The sequence below is a fragment of the Aricia agestis genome, chromosome 8, assembly GCF_905147365.1.
Source record: "Aricia agestis chromosome 8, ilAriAges1.1, whole genome shotgun sequence".
Taxonomy (NCBI): Eukaryota; Metazoa; Arthropoda; class Insecta; order Lepidoptera; family Lycaenidae; genus Aricia; species Aricia agestis.
In genome coordinates, this window is record NC_056413.1 from 11858671 (window position 1) to 11877678 (window position 19008).

The following is a 19008-nucleotide window of genomic DNA, read 5'->3' on the forward strand; positions in this document are numbered from 1 at the left end:
TTAACAAGCTCGTAAGTGGTAACACTTACGGACGTTGGTGAAATTGGGTCTTAAGATTCCGTAGTATAATTGATGGACGCTTCTATCATAATACTTATTATAAAGATGTCCCTTTACTCACAAATATTTTGAATTTCCAATAAGCAGAGGAGAAAAAGGAAAAGCAATTCCAAACTCAAACGTTTACAAAATCAAGATGGCGTCTTCGTCGCTTGTGTCTGTATAATTACTAAAAGGGGTCAGGAGTGGTGTCAAGATTATACGAAAGCATTTATTTATTATGATCGCTAATGGAGGACAAAGCCCATGAATAATTAAATAACTAACCCTAAACATTTGATGCCTTTTGGCGCGTAAATCGTGCCTCTGAATCTCTTGCTTTTCAATTAATAATCGTGTCCTTCTAGGTACAATCGGCTATCGACATAAATATTTGCTTTTCACTTTATAAGCTGTTTTACAATCATTATTTCGTCTTAATTTGGTTAAGTTTGTTATACTACCAACCTTATATTATACTATTTACATAATAGTATACTTAATATAAGGTTGGTAGTATTCACTTTATAAGCTGTTTTACAATCATTATTTTGTCTTAATTTGGTTAAGTATGTTATACTACCAACCTTATATTATACAATTTTCATAATAGTATAATATAAGGTTGGTAGTATTCACTTTATAAGCTGTTTTACAATCATTATTTTGTCTTACTTTGGTTAAGTTTGTTATAATACCAACCTAATATTATAATATTATGTACATTGTACTATCAGAGAAATTAATTCATAAGCAGATGGCAGACCTACGTTATTTGGTCGGTTATGTGAAATCGATGTTACAGACTTACAAGGCTCCTACAGACTTAATAGCACTTGATTGGCTAAAATCAGAAGTCACGCCGCCATATTGCAAAAATAGAGGCGTTAGTTTTTATCATACCTATGTTTGTGTAAATAACTGATAGCTGTTTCACACTAACCTTTTAATGTCATCCAAGTAGTATTTAGTATGCGGTCGAAATGAAATGCGCCATTTTGATTGACAGCGGCTACATCCACGACCTCATGACTGACACAGCATCCTTGTAGCTCTATAAAATATATAGTTAAAATGGCTCGATTTATATGCGACCGCCCGACCGAGCGGTTTGCCGGCTACACCGCGAGATCGCAAGCAATTGTATGTAAATGACACTGCGACCGCGCCGCCATTTAAATAAATCATAAGGGTCAATTAAACTAGCGCAGAGTCGAAGCGCATCGAAGCGAATCCCCAAAAACAGAACATTTTAATTCCAGAGCGTAACACACACAATATTGCTTCTACGAGAACAATAATTGGTCGGGCGCATTCGTACGAATGCGCACGCCTTTTTAAATTCTCAGATGTTAATGTGTGCGTTAACGCGGCTCTGGTGTTAAGGCACAGAATATAATATTATATTAGTTTGGATTTGTTATGATCAGTTTTGGTAATTCCCTTCGATGCGCTTCGACTCCGCGCTAGTATAAATTGACCCTTACGGGCTATTGCATGTGCACTCGTGGTGTAGCGGACAAACCGCCTGTTAGCGCGGACGCCTAATCTAAACCTAAAGCCAGTCTAATTGGATTCGAATTCTCCATTGTGATGACGTCACGGCTCACAAATAAAGTCTGCCAAAGTTAGCTAAGCATTAAAATAGGCGTCATAAATTATTCATACATCCACCTGAATCAAATTCAAGCTCTGTTCAAATAATTGTACATTCATCCACGAGTGATCAAATTCCCCTGAATTGTTCAACACAAATTCATTAGTAAGCTTCTGTTAATAAATATTTTTAGGGGAAGCCCTTAAAAAAATGTTCAATGCAAATTAGCAAATTTACAGACGTCCGCTGCTGATTTTGAATTTTGATTAAGGCTTTTTACACCTAACTTAACTTTCAACTAATTTTGGTCGTAAACGAAGTTCAGAGGAAGCTTAATCCTACCATTTTAAAACAAATAAACACATTGGCACATTAATTTTGTCGAGTTTTAATAATTTTAGTTTACTTCAAGTTCTATTAAAATAAAATGAAATAAAATATATTACGTAATTTAGTCAGGTTATGTCAAGCTCAACCGATAGTTTTATGCCTGTTTTCAGCAACGGTCTCCTAACGCTAAGTGTTCCCTAGCGATCTTTGCGGGTCAAATATCTCTTAAAACAAACACATTAAAAAAAAGTAATGTTTTGCAAAAGTTCTTACGCCCTAAGGACGAACGTGAAACACAAAAAATCGTGAAATCTTGAAGGATATGTATTATGTACCATAACGGCCGCTAGAGTCCCTACCTGCCTATGAATCTATTTCCCTGATAGTACCTGTCTCTACCAAATTAACGTAGGTAGTAAAAGTTATAATGATTAAGACTTGACCCTACGTCGTTTATCTAACAAAGTGTTTAAGGTTTATTAAACTAAGCACTTTCGTTCGCCCTTACTTAGCGGGGTTTTTAATTATGAAACCGCTACATCGTGCAGCGTCGTGGTTTTTAAGTTCACCTAATTGGTCTAATAATAATTATTATTATTACTTTTATTTTAATAGTACTAGTTGATGCCTGCATTAAGCGCCGAAATTCGTTTGACTGCCTGGTCGCCCCCTTAAACGCCTTAAGGGGGCGGCTAACCCTAAATTGTCGATTTTATAATTCATTTTTATACTTGAAAAATATAAGCCCCGAATTGTTTCATTTTCTTAACATAGATACTACATTTTATTTCCGAGGATGTGACCGAGCGAAAACACGATATCTTAAAATTTTCTCGATAGAAAAAAATCACAAGAATGCATCTAATTTTCACAAATTTTTCATATATTGCCATAACTGTGTGTTAATATTTTAACACATTGTATAAAATTCTATCATTGAGGATCTGACCTAGCGGATTTTTAAAATTTTGTATATTTATCGAGATATTGAGAAAAACTAATTTGGCGATGAATCTGCGTCGTCCTTTTTCACCTGGCATAATATGAAAGACGGGCGTGAGTGTGAAGAGAGAAGGACGGTGTTTGATTTTTTGCGTTAGTCGCCCTCTATTTATAGTATACTAGATGTCCCGCGCGGCTTCGCCCGCGTAAATTAGAAATTTTACAGAATCCGTAGGTACATTTTCCCATAAAAAATATTTCCCCCGTTTTTCCCACATTTTCCTGAGTTTCTTCTGTCGTATTAGTCTTAGAGTAATAATATAATATAACCTTCTCGATAAATGATGAGTCTTACTCGATAAATGATCTATCTAACACTGAGATAAGTTTTTAAATCGGACCTGTAGTTTCTGAGATTGACGCGTTCAAGCAAACATACTCTTCAGGTTTATAATATTAGGTAGATATAGATTTTTTTTAATTATCGCTTGACAAACTCGAGTCTCGATCTAAAAGACTATGAAATGGTATAATATGGTAGTGATGATGATGATGATGATGATGAAGAATGTAATTTGCATAGTAGCATATGCTTTCTGTTCTTAAAACAACGCCGAAACTCCCAAACTTGTATCTATAAAGAATCAGGAATTCTCTCAGCACCTTCCGAACCACGGTATACCAGGTATATCTCGGTGCAAAATCTTACTTGTTGGTAGCATAAGCTTAGAATACTTCTCACGAAACCGAAGTCACCATATGTTTCCCTATAAGTTTTGAGGAGTTCCCTCGATTACTTATCGATCCTTCATCAGATCACCACTTTTCTGAATATAATACCAAATTGGGATGATACCCTATATACCAAAAGAAAAATTTTGAAAATCGGTTAACAAACGGGGGAGTAATCGTTGAATATAAGAAAACGAACATAACACCTCCCCCATTTTGAAAGTCGGTTAAAATTGTAGCCTATGTGTTATCTATACTAATATTATAAATGCGAAAGTATCTCTGTCTGTCTGTCTGTCTGTCTGTCTGTCTGTCTGTCTGTCTCGCTTTCACGCCAAAACTACTGAACCGATTGCAATGAAATTTTGTACACAGTTATTCTAGAGTCTGAGAAAGGACATAGGCTACATTTTGATGTGGGAAAATATCTTATTTCCATGAAAATATCGATGAAAATTACTTCGCATTGCGCGTGGCCAGCGCTCATCCCGGGGGTCCTGGGTTCGAGTCCCGCAGGCGGAACAAAAAGTTTTCAATGTTCCTGGGTCTTGGATGTGTATTAAAATAATATTTCAAAAATCTTAAATATATTTTATGTATAATATTATAAAAAATCCAGAAATATATCGACGCGATGCAATGAACATTTTAGTTCTAATACGATTCAACAGATGGCGCTTTATTTACTTCGTTGTTACATAGAACTAATCATACTTATTAGTTATTATGTTTTTGTTTATAGTTTTTAATACGTTAGAATATTATGTTTAATAATATTATCACTTGCTATAATAATAATCAATCTATCTTATCTTATAGAACTCCTACTGCATTTCTAAGGAGTTCCGAGTGTGTTGTGTTGGCCTATATTCCATCCAGAAAATATATCAATGCAATCAGCAATCAACATTTTAATTCTAATATATGAAAACAGATGGCGCTTTATGTTTTTACTTCATTATTATAACAGAACTAATCATAAGTACCTACTTTATTATATATTATTGTTTTTATTCATAACTAGCTGTTGCCCGCGACTTATAAATACTGCGAAATATACTGCGAAAGTATCTCTGTCTGTCTGTCTGTCTGTCTGCCTGTCTGTCTCGCTTTCACGCCAAAACTACTGAATAGATTGCAATGAAATTTTGTACACAGTTATTCTAGAGTCTGAGAAAGGACATAGGCTACATTTTGATGTGGGAAAATATCTTATTTCCATGAAAATATCGATGAAAATTACTTCGCATTGCGCGTGACCAGCGCTCATCCCGGGGGTCCTGGGTTCGAGTCCCGCAGGCGGAACAAAAAGTTTTTAATGTTCCTGGGTCTTGGATGTGTATTAAAATAATATTTCAAAAATCTTAAATATATTTTATGTGTAATATTATAAAAAATCCAGAAATATATCGACGCGATGTAATGAACATTTTAGTTCTAATACGATTCAACAGATGGCGCTTTATTTTTTTACTTCGTTGTAACATAGAACTAATCATACTTATTAGTTGTTATGTTTTTGTTTATAGTTTTTAATACGTTAGAATATTATGTTTAATAATGTTATCACTTGCTATAATAATAATCAATCTATCTTATCTTATAGAACTCCTACTGCATTTCTAAGGAGTTCGAGTGTGTTGTGTTGGCCTATATTCCATCCAGAAAATATATCAATGCAATCAGCAATCAACATTTTAATTCTAATATATGAAAACAGATGGCGCTTTATTTTTTTACTTCATTATTATAACAGAACTAATCATACCTACTTTATTATATATTATTGTTTTTATTCATAACTAGCTGTTGCCCGCGACTTCGTCCGCGTGGACTTTGTTTATAGCGCGCGGTGTCAACAAAATTTGTGTCAAATTTAAAAACTTTTTAAAACCCTGGTAAGTGGTACCCCTCTTAGGGCCGCGCAGCGCGCTACACCGGAATGGCAGCGCTGAAAGTGCTTGCCTCGCCGCTGCCATTCCGGTGTAGCGCGGCCCTTAAGAGGATACAACAGCGGCTAGAGAAATGAAAAAAAAGTACGTGTAATATCTATAGCTGTCTCCCTTACCTCAAGCCTATACCGCAGAACGCGATAGAGACAACTGCAGAAAATCCAGAAAATCAACGATTCGTTGTCCCCTGATTCCTTCTCCAAAACTTAACCGATTTAAGTACTTTTTTCATTAAAGATTAAAAAAAGGCTTGAGCTGTGTTCCTATGTTTTGCTTTTTTTGTATACAAAAAAAGCAAAACATAGGAACACAGCTCTAGATTATAATCTAGCCAAATCTGTTTTCTGGACGTTTGAACACAGTGGAAAATCTGGCCATTTTTTTGGGTTTTTGAACGTTCATATCTTATTTAATAATTAAATTATGAAAAAAAAAATAAAACATAGGGACATTGTATTAGTGGCCGTAGATATTCAGGAAAAAAAATATAACTCTACTAGCATTATCCAGGGAGGAAACAGGGGACAACGTTTGTATGGAAAAAAGGGCAGTGTGGAATCCTCTTAATTAATCAAAATACCCAAAAACAGCTGTGCAGTGTGCACATAATCTGTACTAATATTATGAATGCGAAAGTATCTCTGTCTGTCAGTCTCGCTTTCACGCCAAACGCCAAAACTACCGAACCGATTGTAATGAAATTTTGTATACTGATAGTCTAAAGCCTGAGAAAGGACATAGGCTACTTTTTTACTGGAAAAAAGGGTTGTAAGGGTCGTAAATTTGTTAAAAAATTCATGATAGATGGCGCCGTGCGTCTTCTACATCGCGCTGACGCTTGCTCAAAAGTCTTTCTATAAGAGGTGGTATCATCTTACATTTAAGTCTCGATTTTTTTCGATTGTTATATCTATTCTACGGTATTAAATAACTCAGTACTTTATCTGTGCAGGCAGTGACGTAACCTTAATACCAAATTTCACCAACGACTGTTAAAGTTAATGCTCGAATTAGTATCACGTTAGCTGTTTCGTTTTTCATATGAATGAAAGAGAAGACAGGATATTTTAACAAGCTGTTAACACTAACAGACGTTGGTGAAATTGGGGCTAAACCTATCAATGATAAATAGTTTATGGGTAAAGTTGTGTAATTGGGGGGCTAAATAAGCTTTAAAATTTGGCATAATATATAAAGTTTAACATACAAAAATGAAGTACTTATTGTTTGCACACTGCACAGCTGTATTGATTTAATGGGTACCAGGGTTTTTTTATAAAAGCTTTTGACACCAATTTTGTTGACATCGCGCGCTATAAACTGAAGTCCACGCGGACGAAGTCGCGGGCAACAGCTAGTTTATTTAATATTTTAATCAGCACATGAATTGAATAACAAATTTTTTTTCAAATTAATCGTAGCACCATCTGTCAGGACAAACTAAAATTGAAATAGAATAATATTGAATGCGATGATAGCGCCGTCCGCCGGATCTAATGTAAAACATTCCAAAATCAACAACTCCTTATAAATAAGAAATTAATTGAAAAAACATTTTCCAGTAGACCAAACTGTAAATCTAAACCATTCTCGAATCTCCACGAACACACACAAAAAATTTCATCAAAATTGGTCCAGTCGTTTAGGAGGAGTTCAGTCACATACACACGCACACAAGAAATATATATATTAAGATAATATTTTTTCCGAACAAAAAGTATCCTGTATCCTTTCCCGGTCTCAAAGTATGTTAAACTTTGAGAGTATGTAAAAAAATTGTACTTTCAAAGTATGTAAAAAATTGTAGTTGCGTTGTGGTACCGACAAAATGTCGACGTGGTTGTATTGTCGCCGGTAGTTGGGATGTGATTACGTACGAAAGTCAATGAAAAGGAGGGGGGAAGAGCGCGGGCGGTGTGCGCTCACTGTCGTTGCATCGACGCAACGTTGTGGTTGCGATGTGGTCGGCCACTAGTTCGCTTGTGGTTGCAATGTGGTCGGTATCACACAAGCAGTCGACAACTACTGCAAAATGTGGTACGTGTGAACAGTTCATTTACAATACGACCCGACCACGTGGTGTGGTTGTGGTGTGGTTGTGGTTGTCGTGTGGTTGTGGTACGTGTGGGTTGGCCCTTACTGTTAGGCCCGTTAGTGTTGCGCTGACTGCGGCTAGGCGTTATGCAAAACCTACTTTATTATTCGTAGTGCAAAACCAATATGCGACTTCGTTTGCGCAAAATTAAATCCCGCAGTAACAGTGCCTTTTTCTGCAATGAAAAGTAGCTTAAGCAAGTACCCCGTAAAGGCCAGATCGTCATTAAATCATATAGTTATATTTTATTAATATAAATAAGTAATGATATTTTGGTCTTTAAAAATGTTTGTAATTTTGTCAGCACTGGCGATATAATAATTTTCTGTTAATTTAAAAACACTGGGTTTAAATCATATTAAATCCGTAACTGATGCGTGTAGCGTCAATTTACAATATTCATTACTGGCTGTCCGAGGCTTAGTCAGCGTATTATTGTATTAATATCATTAACAAATAATTACCAATTTGTACAGAATGCGTAATCAATATTGTTCGTATAATTAACGCTGCCTCTGTGGCCTAGTGGTTCTGATCGTCAGGACGAATGCAGGTTCGATCCCTTTCTAATAATATTGATTATTGACTAATATTGTAAAATATTATGTTTACTGTAGTTATGTGATGTTGATGTAACTTCCAGAACAAAAAGAAACTCTATAGTTTCTTTTTGTTCTGGAAAAGGACATAGGTTTGTTTTTATCAAAATTACGGTTAACAAATTTCAACTTCAGTGTAAAATAAATTTGTAGAAGATTCAAACGAAAAAGACTATTGAAATAGAGAACATTCGTTATCAGGAAATGCTACTGGGGCCTTTTGAATGGCACAAAAAGCTTTTGAAGGGTCCAGCATCCGATGGATTCTACAGGTTCAATAATTTAAAGATGGCTGCATGTGAATTGAAATGGACGCTCAGCCATGTTTTTCCGAATAGAGGTTGTAGAATCATGTCGTTTCTTTGTATAATCCGGGTTACGTGCAGACAAATAAGCAAAAAAGTATGAAGGTTCTGGGATTATGAAATTATTAATCGTTAACATTATAATTTCTTAACGTTAACAATTGATTTTCTATCGAGAAAATTTTAAGATATCGTATTTTTGCTCAGATCGAATTCTCGGAAATATAATGTTGTATCTAATTTTAGAAAATGAAACAATTCGGGCTTATTTTCAAGTATAAAAATGAATTGTAAAATCAACAGTTTATGGTTAGTCGCCTCCTTAAGGTATTAAGAAAATCAGTTACAGATAACATAAATAGTACTAATAATTATTATTAAATATTAATTATTATAAATGTGAAAGTGGGTCTGTCTGTTACCTCTTCACGTCCAAACCACTAAACCGATTTTGCTGAAATTTGGTATGGAACTACTTTGAGTCCCTGGAGAAATGTAGGGATATGAATCTGAAATTGCGAATTGCGATATTACATGAAGATCAGTGTTCATAGATAATATTCATTATAAGAGTTTTTCATACGTGGAAGAGCCATGCTTCGGCACGAATGGGCCGGCTCGACCGCATAAATACCACGTTCTCACAGAAAACCGGCGTGAAACAGCGCTTGCGCTGTGTTTCGCCGAGTGAGTGAGTTTACCGGAGGCCCAATCCCCTAACCCCTACCCTATTCCCTTCCCTACCCTCAACAATTCCCTTCCCTTCCCTTTCCTACCCTCCCCTATTACAATATTCTCTCTTAAAAGGCCGGCAACGCACTTGCAGCTCTTCTGATGCTGCGAGTGTCCATGGGCGACGGAAGTTGCTTTCCATCAGGTGACCCGTTTGCTCGTTTGCCCCCTTATTTCATAAAAAAAAAAAAGAGTGAGAGAACAAGTTTTCCAGAAAATTACTATTCGCGCTTCATTATAATAATATGAAGTTATTACAAGTTTTGCGCTAGTTCGATTCTCTCGCACCTGCTATTTACGTTCGCACAGTTTCAGCCAATTTTCATCGAAAACAGTCCACAAATCAGAAAATTATTACATGAATGCCACTATGATTACCTTATAAGACGAATATCTCGAATAATAAGTTCGTAGTCGCCTGCTTTTGCCCATCATTTTATTCATAGCCCGCAATGTTGAAAAATAGCATTCGAATATGATGTTAAAGTTTAAACATTCGATTGTTATAATAAATGGCCATGCTAACAAAAAAACTGTTATAATATAGCCAATAGCGATTTCAAAGCAACTCGTACCATTTTTGAAAATGACACATTTTAAGGTTTAGTAACCTTAAAATGTGTCATTTTCAAAAATGGTAAACCCCTTAAAAGGCTCTCTGTATATTAGAAAACGTTTTAGTTTTAACCAAAACACTTACTGGAGCTAAGCGTGCAAGTTATTAGTTAATTAAGTTCCCGGGAAATTTCACCGCCAAAGAGTTTTAAAGAGTACCTCCTCTGCCCGACCTATAGAGAAAATCGTGTAAAATTCGCTGCAAAATGCTTCATCCAACAAACTATTACCTTAATTACTTTGCGACGTGTAATTATAAAATGTTGTTAAGCATTAAAGCTTTTGAGAGTAACAGTATGTGGTCGGAAAAAACACAGGAGCAGCACAAAAATTGTTTTTGGATACTTTAACCGACCACGCTCAGCCGGTTTACTTCTAAGAGTTCTAAGTCCTCACAGAAAATAGCTTTCTTCCCTAGATCTCTGCAGAAAGGGGGTATACCAGAAATGCAACTTGAAATTCCAAATAAGTTTCACATGCAACTTCTGTGATGTTGCGACGGTCCATGGGCTAGGGCTAACGCGGGTCATCAGGTGATCAGCGGGGCGAAAATGGTCACATTTAGCAATTCCTCTCAATCAATTCACCAAATGAATTGTCAAAACTGTCAAACTGACAAATGGCAAATTAGTACGAATTACTATACATGAATTGCAAGCAGACTTACATTTTGCGATTTAAATAATAATAATAATAATGACGACCTCTGTGGCTCAGTGGTGAGCGCGTTGGTAGCTCAAGCCGGGGGTCGCGGGTTCGAATCCCGCCGACGGAACAAAAAGTTTTTCAAAAGTTCCTGGGTCATGGATGTGTATTAAATATGTGTATCATATAATAAAAATCTTAAATATATGTATAGTATAAAAAGTATTAAATATATATCCGTTGTCTGGTACCTGTAACACAAGTCCTTCAGGTACTTACCACGGGGCCAGACTGACGTGGTGTGAAGCGTCCATAGAGATATATTATATAATATGATTCATAATATGATTCTCCAAAGCGACCATTTTAGCCCCGCTGTCTGCTAGTTTCCCAAACAATGCACTCCGAATAGATAATATTGTAGATAGTCATTAAGAGGATACCACAGCGGCTAGAGAAATGAAAAAAAAGTACGTGTAATATCTATAGCTGTCTCCCTTACCTCAAGCCTATACCGCAGAACGCGATAGAGACAACTGCAGAAAATCCAGAAAATCAACGATTCGTTGTCCCCTGATTCCTTCTCCAAAACTTAACCGATTTAAGTACTTTTTTCATTAAAGATTAAAAAAAGGCTTGAGCTGTGTTTCTATGTTTTGCTTTTTTTGTATAATCTATCCAAATCTGTTTTCTGGACGTTTGAACACAGTGGAAAATCTGGCCATTTTTTTGGGTTTTTGAACGTTCATATCTTATTTAATAATTAAATTATGAAAAAAAAGAAAACATAGGGACATTGTATTAGTGGCCGTAGATATTCAGGAAAAAAATTATAACTCTACTAGCATTATCCAGGGAGGAAACAGGGGACAACGTTTGTATGGAAAAAATGGCGGTGTGGAATCCTCTTAACTATTGAGAGTGCATTTTTTTACGACATCCTCTCCTATGTCGCGGAAGGAATCTACTCTTTCTCTTACGAATTTTTAATCGCATAACGTGTTCTCAGCAAGTTTACCATTTTTAGCCAAACCAAAAAGTGCACAGCGACGATAAAATTTTCTCTTCCATTTTAACGACATCTACATTAATATCGTCTATACCAATAAGAACGGCAATCGTAAAACATATAAACTATGTATTGCGGAATAGAACGGGGACGGCAGCCCAAAGAAAAATAAAGTTTAACGTCGATACCGGACACTGCGTGGAATACCTTTTGTGGGTTTTGTATGAAATTATTTCCATCTGCAGCAATCGAGGAGAATAATTGATTACCATTTTAATTGCAGCTTACTTCGCTTGCAATTTTGATGAGTACAATTTTAGGTTTACTATAACATTTAAATTCAAAATTGCAAAGTGATATTCACACAATATATCATTACATTTATTACAAAGTGAATATATTAATTTACAAAAAGAGAACAACGGGTTGCATTTCGGCAAAAGTGAAAACTTGAATTTACACATTGATAGTTAGCCAACGTATTTAAGTTTTTTTAATTTATTAAAAAAAGCTGAGTTCCTCTCTCTTTTAAACTTATTTTAAATTAACTTATTAATTCCCTTTCAACGCCACGTTACAAATTTCCCTCTGTCTTACGTATTTTCGATCACATACATGACGTGATCGATCCAAGTGAATTAAAAAAAAATCACCCAACCCAAAAAAATTGCAAAACGCCGCGAAAGAAGGTTTCACTTCAAAAACTTTAGTAAAGTTTTTTTTTATTAACCAAGATCAAACCGTTTAATCAAGGTTAACTAGTGTTAGGACAATTTACATTATGCAAATGCATGTTAAAATTTCGCTTATCTAGGAATAATGCAGAACTATTTCTGACTTATTCGTTTCTCGTACATTCCGTCGCAAATCCAAGCTTATCATCGGAATTTATGCATTCAATAAAACATTGGAACGACCGAGACATTAAATCGATGTTATTATCGGCTATTCTATGTAATCGAAATGTTATTTCTATTATTTCTACTCGTTTCGCTTCCTGTGATCATCATAACTCGCGAGGATTTGGGCGATGACCTGGTGCCCCTGCTAAGGAGTGACTTGGACCTTCCTTTGGATGAGGAGTACGAAGATTTGAGGTCCGAATTTCTGGCGTATCGAACGTTTTTGGATTACATTAAGAAAAGTCGAAGTAAGTTTTTGCTAAAGGTGGTTTAATAATAGAAAAACAATATAATTGAAAAAAACCCCTTATGTTGCTATACTAAATGCTATGTTACTTACACATTAAATACGCCATAATATTTATTCATTAAAATACAAATTATAACGGATCAATCACATAATTATCCATGGATCAAAATTTATAATACGCACAATATAATCCACTCGATTCAGTGACGTCACAAATTGGAAACAAAACTCTCCACGGATTAATTCCATTTCCATTAAAGTGTTATATCCAAAGTTATGTATTGATTGATCGAGTCAGAGTCGCTCACCCAGATAACTCATCCAATAATCACAGTATAAGCTATATACAGTAGAATTTACTCTCATTAGTGAAAAACATGAAACATTATATTATAAACAGCGATTTATTGATCCACCATATAATACAATATTAAGCATATCTCTTTCTCTCTTGATATTATGTCTTTCTAAGTCAAAAACTTATGTTCATGAGCCAAGTGGAAGGCGTAATTTTATGGTATAAGTGACAAGGATATCATCTTAATTGAGTAGATATATTAAAAGGCGCCCCGCGGCATAAAACTCCATATAAACTTGACTATTGAGCAAGTTTGATTTTAGGGACACCGCTAGGTTACTGTACTGTATGATAATATTATATGTATTCTGTTCAATAATGCAATGCACATAAGTTTTCTCATAAGGAACGTATTCAATAAGCGGCTTTAGAGGTAACTTCTCAAATACTATTCAATTAAAAGGAAACCACTACAACTAATGCCTTATCTCGTCTCGTTTTATAGTACGATTAATATCTTCTAAATAACAAGATCAAAAATATTATATTAAAAGATAAGTGATTAGCGAAATAATCATCAAAATATGTACCTAAATGAGAAATGACTTATAAACAAGTGTAGGCGGCGCCCGCCATTTTCCGGTCAACCAAGCGCGCCAGTTGGGTTTACAATCTTTCGATATTTTATAATCTAACTAGTTATATTATGATGCATCGTTTTATTGTGATCAATAAAACATATTATAGATAGATTTATATTTAATCAATATTGTTCAAAAATGGTGTAATGCAATACTTTTTTCGAACTTCCAGTCTACAAGCCTACCACACGTAGGCAAGTGTAATAGAAAAGTAGTAATATTATTAATTCGAATGATTCCCTCGTACACTAATAAACAAATAAAGCTTCTACTATAAACACGCGACTAACTAGTCTTCTATTAAAACTAGACCATTAAAGTTAATTAAGTTTAGTTTTCAAGTTAGGTGCTAACAAACTTCTGTTGTTCTCTTGGGTCCCGTCTTGTTTTACTTCTTTTAGTTCTTTGCTGTTTGTACGAAGTAAAATATTGTGAAGCGCTAATTATAGTAATTGAGTGCTTCTGCCAGTTATTAAATATTGACGACCTCTGTGGCTCAGTGGTGAGCGCGTTGGTAGCTCAAGCCGGGGGTCGCGGGTTCGAATCCCGCCGACGGAACAAAAAGTTTTTCAAAGTTCTTGGGTCATGGATGTGTATTAAATATGTGTATCATATTAAAAGTATTTAAAAGTATTAAATATATATCCGTTGTCTGGTACCTGTAACACAAGTCCTTCAGGTACTTACCACGGGGCCAGACTGACGTGGTGTGAAGCGTCGATAGATATTATTATTATTATTTACTGATATAATACATATTACATACTATGTATTATTATTTTAATGGTGAGGTTTTTTAAAAAACTATAGATATTATAGTGGCATGTAGAGGCAAAAACGTTGCTCCACTTTTGATATTCGTTTTTTTTCTGTCATTACATTAAATAGAGTAACTTTTACTAAGTCCACGTAGTAGTTAGACGTGGGAGAGCCATGTTTCGGCACGATTGGGACGACTCGACCGGAGAAATACCACGTTCTCACAGAGAACCGGCGTGAAGCAGCGCTTGCGCTGTGATTCGCCAAGTGAGTGAGTTTACCGGAGGCCTGCAGCTCTTCTGATGCTGCGAGTGTCCATGGGCGACGGAAGTTGCTTTCCATCAGGTGACCCGTTTGCTCGTTTGCCCCCTTATTTCATTAAAAAAAACTATGGTCTAAGCGTCAACGTTCAAGAGAGTCACGAAAATTCATATTAAGAGGCAGTACATTTTTTCGACTAGTCGCGTGGCTCAACGTGTTTAAGTTAAACCTAGCTTAACTTTTATAGTAACAAAACTTGTTTTTTTTAAAAAGGATATGGGCGAACACGGAACAGCCCATAGACCCTAAATTGTAATAAATAAAAATAAATAAACTTTTTCAGGATCTCTAATATCAACACCATGTTTGCAAGCTGGCGGAATCTGTATACACGTGGATCTCTGTCCTGGTTTTCGTCAACTCGCCGAGGTCCCAGGCTGCAAGAGTCACAAGAAAGTGTGCTGCTTCGTCTGGAACATCTACAACGTTCGAGACCATAGGAACAAAGGGGTACTAGGTGTAGGGTTTCCGTGGCACACCGCCGATCAAAAATTCGGTGGAAAAGGCGTTGAAGTACGGGAAATACACAAGCTAAAGAAGAAAAAGGTGGTTGACAGTTATTTCGGTGATTTCGATGAAAAGAAATGATTTTTTTTTTATAATGCCTTTTACTTCAGAAAAAACTGTAGCTGATCAATTAGTATACCACTTCCTGATCTTGTAGAAGGCTTGAGGCGTCCACTATTATTTACAGAAAATAATAGTTACAGATAAATAAATATTTCTTTATTAATATTATGCAACCAAAGAATAAAGTTATAAAATATCTTTTAATAAGATATCGTTAATAATATATCGTTTATAGATTCTAAAATAGACATAAAATCTAGTATCTTTATAGATCTAATGGACATTAGACAGTCTATTCACGGAATACGGCGATGGAACAGTAAATTTATTTGACATCTTCAGCAGCTGTTCAAAATTGTGCTGACTAATGTTCGTTTCATTTTTAAAACATCTGCAATATTTTTCTTTATCCTCTTCATATTTCATACTAGACGCCGCAATCGTTGCAACTCTGTTTTACCAAAATTCGTATATCGCGTGGGAACCCTATATTTTTCCGGGATAAATAGTATTCTATGTCCTTTGCCGGGACTCAAAGTGTCTCCATACCAAATAATAGAATCGGCTTAGCCGTTTGGGCGTGACGAGGTAACAGACAGACAGGCACACTTTGCATCTATGATACTAGTATGGATAAGAGTTGGTATTTATAATGAATTATTACATACTATAAAAAAATTTACATAAAGCTTTAATTCATCAAGCTCCATACGGTCACCGGTGACAGAGACACAATAGAAATTCTAAATTACCTATCTCAGACTTCAGAACAAAATAATGGTGTAATTATATCCGTACATCGGTGCTTTAACTCAGAGGATAGCAATCATCGTCATGTATTAATCAACACTGGAGCTTATGGATGATTTCTCTTTAATAGCAAAGAATTGTAACCATTGTAAACTTAGATAAATGGTTGGTTATAATTTAGAATAGCTTTCAATTATGCTTGGTTATATTGGTAAAAAATCATTCTAGTGGACGAATTAAAAATTAACAATTGAACTTCATAAGGCTTTTAAAAACATTATGCCTGAGGCAAAACTAAAAACAGGGACGAAAATTGTATGTTACTAAATTTCGCCTTAACGGTTCAGCATTTTAAACGATATAGACTACAGCAGAGTTGATAAACAAACTGACAAACTTTCGAATTTATATCGCAAGAATGATTATGGGCGGCACAAAAAATACCAATTATTGGGATAACTGAAAACTTATTTTAATTAAAACTCAGACGGGTGCAATGGCGTTACCGAGTTTTATAGAAGCGTTTTATTTGTTTTAAGATAATAAAAAATTCGGTTCGAAGGTATTTAATTTGAAACCGTGCCAAATTAGTTTACCTCAAGTCGGATTGTAGACAATATGACCGACCTAGATGCCGCGTACTTCCCTGTCTTCCGATAGCTATAGCCTGTTTGCGTAAAGGCTCCATTCCACCGCGGCGCACGCTGTGCACGGCCACGCGGCGCACGGTATTATTAAATTGACTACGTGGGTCAACGTTTCCACTGCAGCACACGCTATGCACACGGTCACGACTATGTACAACTGTGGCGCAGCATAGTTTTGAATAATATGCTACGCTATATATACGCTTCCGTGTATCCCGTGCACAGCATGGGTAGCGTGGCCAGCGTTGCGCTACGTGTGCACCATATTCGAGCAAGCTACGTGAGTCAATTCGTACGTAGCATGTCCGTGGGTTGCAGTGGACACAGTCACATATAATAATATTTTCTTACAAAGCGAAGCTTTAGCGAAGGAGTCTCTCCGTGCGCTGCGGTGGATTGGCGGCTTTAAGAATACAGTTGGCTAAAACATTGGCAACGTGTAACATTCAAGTTCCGAAGCGCCCGGTGCCTTCACAGTTAACCTATTCACAAGCACTTTTTAAATAAGTAATAACCAATTAACAACTGACTTTTCAAGGATAGTCTTATATTATCATCTCTGCTTTGCTTTTACGTAAAGTGCCAGTTTTGGAGTCCAAGATCACTATTGCTACTTATTGAAAACTTGATGACGGTCGCCCGCAACTCCGTTTCACCAAAATTCAGCAAAACCGGTTCAGCGATTTGGGCATGAAGAGGCAATCGACAGACTGATACATCGACAGACACACAGTCAGACAGACCGCTGTCACATTTATAATATTAGTATAGATGTAACTTATTTAGGGCCTGTTTTACCACTTCCTGATAAGGCTATCCACCAATTAGCGTAACAAATCAAGTATGGAGAATCTGCCAATAAAGTTGTGAATAGCCTATTAGGCACTTTATCAGAAAGTGGTGAAACAGGCCTTAAACGCAATAAAATCATAATTCGCGTCATAAAAATTAGCCTCCAAGTATTTGAGGACACAACAGCTTTTAGAGCTCTCTCATTGTTCCTTACTCAGAGGAAGTGACACTATTGGAGTTATTCACAGTATTAAAACATCCGCCGCGGACCACAAACGTCATCCCTTCTCAGCCTTACCGTAATTTACGAGGTAACTCCGTAAATAAGACGTTACACCTGTTATGTTACTTTTCAATGTGGGACCTAAAATAAATAGTTTATGTGCGAACAAAATGTTTATGTGGTGTACGCTAGGTGTACGTGAGTTGAAATACTAAAAGTAATGCTAAAAAAAGTCGATTTGTGAATATAGCTTTACTAGATACCACTACCAAGCTGCTTGCATAATATTCGTATGTCACTAGGGTGCCGTACATTTGGTCCTTATAAAAACTCCCTCTTCCTTGTCGCGATCAAAAATTTAGACATTTCCCTGGACTCAAATTATCAAAGCTTCTAAGTTTCATGGAATAAGCATTTAAACATTATGTAAAATACTTTTGCACTTGAAATCTAATACGTCTTGGATAATAAAGAATAGTTAATAGAATCAGGCGTTACTTTTCGGAAATCCATAGCTTAAAATTTAGTTTGATATTATTTTTATTTATTTATTTTATTTATTCTCTTTATGTACAAAATATTGCGCAAAACAAACCTCAACCTTTAAGTAAATGAGTGAGTGTCCGCATAGGCATGCGTACAGCACCTCCCTCCTCTCTCACACTGCCTATGCGTACACTCGCATGCAAGAACCTGCAAACACGGTGGTGGTGGTATGGTGGTGCACCCAAGCAATAATGTTGGCAAATCCGTGCAAGACCCCTCACCACCATGCAGATTGAAATTCTCGACGCGCGTTTCGCCCCAACACCGGAGCATCCTCAGGATGTGGACTCTACAAACAACGTCCATCCGTGACTTGACGGACGTTGTTGACTCACTCATTTACTTAAAGGGTGAGGTTTATTTCGCGGAATATTGCTTAAAATAATATCAAACTAAATTTGAAGATAATATAGAAATAAAATGGGTGAGGATATTCAAATTTTAAAGAGAGCGATGGTAATAATATAACTTCTAGACAATATTACTCGAATTCTATAAAATGCAGAGTAGCAGCTCTCGGTGGCAATGGAAGCACGTACAAAGTTTACAGCTAAAAATTGGACGCATAGCGATGAAGATCACTCCCCGTGTTCGGAATGTTCTATTCAACCGCCGAGTGTCGTTAGCATTTAGCAATGAATACTGAATTAGTTACAGAACACTCCATGAGCTGTTTGCAGTTTTACAGCTTAACATTCAGTTTCTAACGGGATCAAA

The 19008-nt window shown here is 36.1% G+C and overlaps 2 protein-coding genes across 2 annotated transcripts in view; both read left to right on the plus strand.

Annotated features, from left to right (window-relative positions):
• Positions 1 to 19008, plus strand: part of LOC121729376 (gamma-aminobutyric acid type B receptor subunit 1) — a 258416-nt gene that overhangs the window by 82145 nt on the left and 157263 nt on the right. The window lies entirely within an intron of this gene.
• On the plus strand, positions 12461 to 15358 carry LOC121729377. Its single transcript, XM_042117868.1, has 2 exons — positions 12461 to 12742; positions 15047 to 15358. Exons 1-2 carry the CDS (start codon positions 12556 to 12558, stop codon positions 15349 to 15351), a joined length of 492 nt encoding a protein of 163 aa, XP_041973802.1. The 5' UTR covers positions 12461 to 12555; the 3' UTR covers positions 15352 to 15358.

Bases quoted from the DNA above. Each gene is read 5' to 3' on its own strand.
- LOC121729377 (XM_042117868.1), top strand. From the start codon at position 12,556: ATGTTATTTCTATTATTTCTACTCGTTTCGCTTCCTGTGATCATCATA. The intron at 12,743-15,046 runs GTAAGTTTTTGC...AAACTTTTTCAG, and splicing joins TTACATTAAGAAAAGTCGAA to GATCTCTAATATCAACACCA.